The sequence below is a fragment of the Hydra vulgaris genome, chromosome 03, assembly GCF_038396675.1.
Source record: "Hydra vulgaris chromosome 03, alternate assembly HydraT2T_AEP".
NCBI classification, from domain to species: domain Eukaryota; kingdom Metazoa; phylum Cnidaria; class Hydrozoa; order Anthoathecata; family Hydridae; genus Hydra; species Hydra vulgaris.
In genome coordinates this window covers 18,127,501-18,132,169 of record NC_088922.1, presented here as the reverse complement: position 1 = coordinate 18,132,169, position 4,669 = coordinate 18,127,501, and the positions used below count along the sequence as shown (strand labels likewise).

At 27.8% G+C, this 4,669-nt stretch overlaps 1 protein-coding gene across 1 annotated transcript in view; it reads right to left on the bottom strand.

Annotated features, from left to right (window-relative positions):
* Nucleotides 1-2,331: 2,331 nt before the first annotated feature.
* LOC101237622 (protein MIX23) overlaps nt 2,332-4,669 on the bottom strand; it is a 7,015-nt gene continuing 4,677 nt past the window's right edge. The window contains exons 3-5 of the mRNA XM_065792542.1: nt 4,544-4,669; nt 4,208-4,267; nt 2,332-2,606 (exon numbers count right to left, since the gene is read on the bottom strand). The exon at nt 4,544-4,669 is cut by the window's right edge and continues 15 nt beyond it. Coding sequence (XP_065648614.1) covers nt 2,553-2,606; nt 4,208-4,267; nt 4,544-4,669 — 240 coding nt within the window. The 3' untranslated portion in view covers nt 2,332-2,552. The remainder of the gene's footprint in view (nt 2,607-4,207; nt 4,268-4,543) is intronic.

The window sequence follows — 4,669 nt, the reverse complement described above, 5'->3', positions numbered from 1 at the left end:
TATCAAAACTCCTCCACCGCGTTTATTTGTTTGTCTTTCTAATGAGACTAATTCAAAATTCTTAAGATGAAAATTAGAATTATTTTCAAGTTCGTAAGTAGAGCACCAAGTTTCCGTAACACATATAATATTAAAAATGTTTTCAGTTTCTTCTAGAAAATGCCGAAAGTTTTCATTATTTTTGCTTAAACTCCTCATATTAATGTGGAGGATTCTGATTTTTTCACTGTTTATATCATTTATATTTTTAAAAAGAAATTCTTTAATGGTGCTGGGGTAATGATATTAACTGTCAGTGTACATATCACTAAAAAAATTTACATCTGGGTCTGCGTTTTCATCTGATATAATGTATTTTTCGTAAAAATTATAGGTTAGCGATTGAAAGTCATTCATTTTTATAATTATTTTTTAATGTGCACAGGTTTAAAGAATTTCTTTTCGTTATTGATATCATTAATCGCGTGTTATCAGTTTGTTATAGACTACTTTTGCATACTTACCTGAGGATCTTAATTCTTTGGCTTTTGCAAAGAGTATTTTTCTTTTTTCAATCGTTCTTTCGCTGTAGTCGTCGTTGAGATATATTCGTTCATTCCAAAGCTTTAGTCGCTTGTAATGATCTAATATTTTTTCTTTATCTTTATAGTTAAGGAACTTTACAACTATTGTTCGTCGCTTTTTTTGTCCCGATTCTTTTTGTTTTCCAGTTCTGTGGGCTCTTTCTATTTGTATGTCATGTTTTATATTTAACTTTTCTTTAATAAAACATTTTACTTTCGACTCGCTTTCTTCCCATGATTCGTTGTCTTTTTCTTCAAAACCTTCGAACCTCAAGTTGTTTCTCCTGCTACGATCTTCTAATTCAGCAATTTTGTCGATAAAAAGTTCGCTTGAAATTTTTTTTTCATTTTCTTTGATATGATTTTTTAGTTTTTCATTAAGTTCGTTCGTTTCCTTTATGGTTTTTTCGTATAATTCGTTTTGAAAATTCATCCCGTTGTTTATTAAAGCAATTTCATTTTTTAGTGATATATTTTCATTTTTTAATTGATCTATTTTTCCTTCCAGTTTGTCAATTTTCTCTCCAAAGATTTTTAATAAAGTATTTTCATAGGCTTCTAATAGCTCTTTCACTTGCGTGATTGTTAAACTTTTTGCCATTTTTTTTAAAGAAAAAAGAGCGTCTTATCTTGACGAAAGCTTTACGCAAAAAATATATATATATATATATATATATATATATATATATATATAAATATATATAAATATATATATATATATATATATAAATATATATATATATATATATATATATATATATAAACTCTATAATCTCAAACATTATTATTAGGAAAAGAGAAAGGTTCACTGAAGTTCATGCAATATTATTATTTTTTGATCTCCTTTTTATAAACTTGTAAAAAATGAACAGTTACAAAATAATTTTATTCAACACAACACACATTAAAATAAACTACATTCGCAGTTTTGTAGAACTTATTATAAGCTAAATATTTCAAAACGCGTATAAAAAGGGATAAATTTATTACGATGGGGGTTAGAAATATTTAAGCCCCCGGTTAATCCATTTCGCCATATTTAAAAATAATTTAACTCCCGGGGTTAATTTATTTCGAAATAGATTAACCGAGGAGTTAAAATGTTTAAACCAGGAGTTAATTTTTCGGGGAGTTACTTCATTTCGCGTCACCGGAACGCGGTTCAACGTAGTTTGATTAATATCCACTTCAAATGTAACATACTGTTTTCACACTGATTCTTTTTTATGATTAAGTAAAGCATTCAAAAATTACCAGTTTTTAGAGTGTTGATATTTTCGCGATTAAATTTTTATCCACCCACTTAAAAAAAGCTGCGCTTGTGTTTGAGCATAACTATATGAACAATCACGTTCTTTATTTTAATAACTAAGCAATTTCAAATTATTTTATCGCATTAAAAAAAAATTTGAAAATTTTTTTTTACTATGAATTAAATTTTTTTGTTTCAATAAAATTAAAATATATAACTAAGATATGTTAGAGTCACACAATTTGAATAAAAGAGCCGCGGGTTGCCGACCCCTGAAATAGAAGAAAATTAAACATGATCTGGATATGTAAATATTTTACGAAATAACCTTATACTGCTTCGCAAAAGATTTAAAAGTCAATAAATTCAAATTACCAGATCATTGTCAACAAAATAACGAAACATACCAGTAGTGTTGCCAAACTTATTTCAAAAAAAGGGAAAAAACCAAGTTACAAAACCAATTGAAAAATTGTGGTATCATTTGGACAACAAAGTAAATAGAGATAAACGCAGTATCAACAAATTAAAATCCTTTTAGTTTAAGAGGCAACTTTGCATAAAATTACTCTATTTACAAAACCAAGTTAATAATTTTATCATCGCTTGCAAGCAGAATGTGTGTGTAATTATAAAACAACAATAAAACTTATTTATCATTAAAAAATCACAACTAGTGTTTTAAAAAAATTTGATAACAATGGCTAAAATTCTTCTCGTTTTTTGATAAACATTTCTCACGTGTCTTGGTCAGGTATAGAGTACGACTTCCAACACTTCTCATTAAAAATCTAAAAAAAAAATTTATTAAAAAATAACATCAGCCATACATTAAATGCCTTTACCTGTATATGTAAGTGTACAGTGGCGTGCAAAAGTTTCCGGCCAGTAACACTTCTTACTATAATTTATTTTAAAAAATGACTAATTGTTTTAATCACTAAAGGATGCTATTAAAAATGTAGGAAACAAAATAGTTAAAGAATATTATTCATATTTGTAAAAGAATTTATTATAAATGTTATATTTACACGTGCAAAAATTTCCGGTCAAATAATACACATTGAAGAAGGATGTTTAAAAGCGCATTTACAAATAATAATGCGTTAAATGTTTACATTTAGTTCATAGAAGGTTGTGGAAGTATAAACATGGCTCGGCGTACACAAATACAAACTTATAAGAGTCATAAGATTTTCAATAGAAGGAAAGTCCTCTCGTCACTTTTATTGATAGGTAAATAAACGAGAACGATGTTATTGTTAAATATTGTTGTGGATATGGTTTAAAAGATTGTCCCCGAATAAGAGGACTAAGAAAAACATCTAAAAAATTAGATCGTATCATTAAACTTAAGTCGACAGCAGATGTCAAGAAAACTGCTACCGATATTGCAGGCGAGCCAAGCTAATGTTAGTCGTAGTACTGTGACTCGAAGACTACAAAGTGAAAGTGAAGTGGGACATTTTGATCGAATTGGTATTAAAAAACCATTTATCAGTAAAAAGAATAAAGCTCGGTTACAATTTGCCAACGATTACCTAAATCGGACAAATAGCTTTAAGACGAATCTAAATTTAATCTGTTTGGAAGCAATAATAGACAACATATATGTCTAATTGGCACAATAAATAACGTTTGTTACCAAATTCCAACTGTAAAACAATGGTTTAGGAAATTTTCTCTGCACAAGAAGTCGGTTCATTGGTTGAGATCAAAGGAAATATGAACACTCCTAATTACAAGGTTATTTTATAAGACAATTTTTTATTATATGATGAAGGAACAATGCAGCAAAATTGGATATTTCAGTAAGAAATGACCCTAAACACACATCCAAATTGTTTTTGGCTTAAAATGTGAGAGTTTTGAGATAGCCATCTCAATCACTGGACTTGAACCCTATGGAACACTTAAAGGAAATGCTAGATCGTCAAGTTCGAAAGCATACATATTCAAATAAAGCTGCATTATTCAAATCATCGAAGAATGGGATAAAATTCCACCTGATTGTATTAATCCATTATTTGAGTCAATGCCACATTGTTGTTAAGCTGTTATCACTGCAAAGGGTATGGCTACAAAACATTTATATAAAATATAATTCGATTATATTATAAAACATGTGGACCAAAAATTTTAGTAAGAACACAAATTAGTCAGAAACTTTGCATGTGTAAATATAACAATAACAATTATAGTAATAAATTTAATCACAAACATAAATAACATTTTTATACTATATTTCTTTTTTCCTTCATCTCATCCTAACATCTCATATTGATTAAAAACCATTTGACTTTTTTAAAAATAAAATTAGGCTAAAAAATGTCATTGGCTGGAAACTTTTGCACGCCACTGTATATCTAAATGTTAAAGTAAAAAGTCTTACCTTAAGTGATCTGTTCTTTATTACCTCTTCAACAATCAATTCATTCTGCAAGAGTCTTACCTAATTTAAAAGAAATTTTATAATGAAACAAATTTTACAAATGGCTAACATGAAAAGCTTTATAAAATTAAAAAAAAAATTTATTAGACACTAATGTATTGAAAATCAATGTATTCACATATCAGGTAAATCAGTAAAACAGAATATACAATTGTATATTCTCCACAAAATATTATTAAGTTTATATAAAATCCAAAAAATCCTAATGAAATGCCAGTTATTTCAAATCAGCAATTTCAAAACTAAAGAAAGAAACAACAAAATAAAATCATTAACTGAGCCTTGCAGATTCTTTATCTCTTTTTGATCGTTTCTTGTGGTTGCGTCTGTTTTGTTATTCAAAAGATCTAGTGCAGCTGTTTTTTTCTGTATACAATGATTTATAGTCTGCAGCCGAAACTT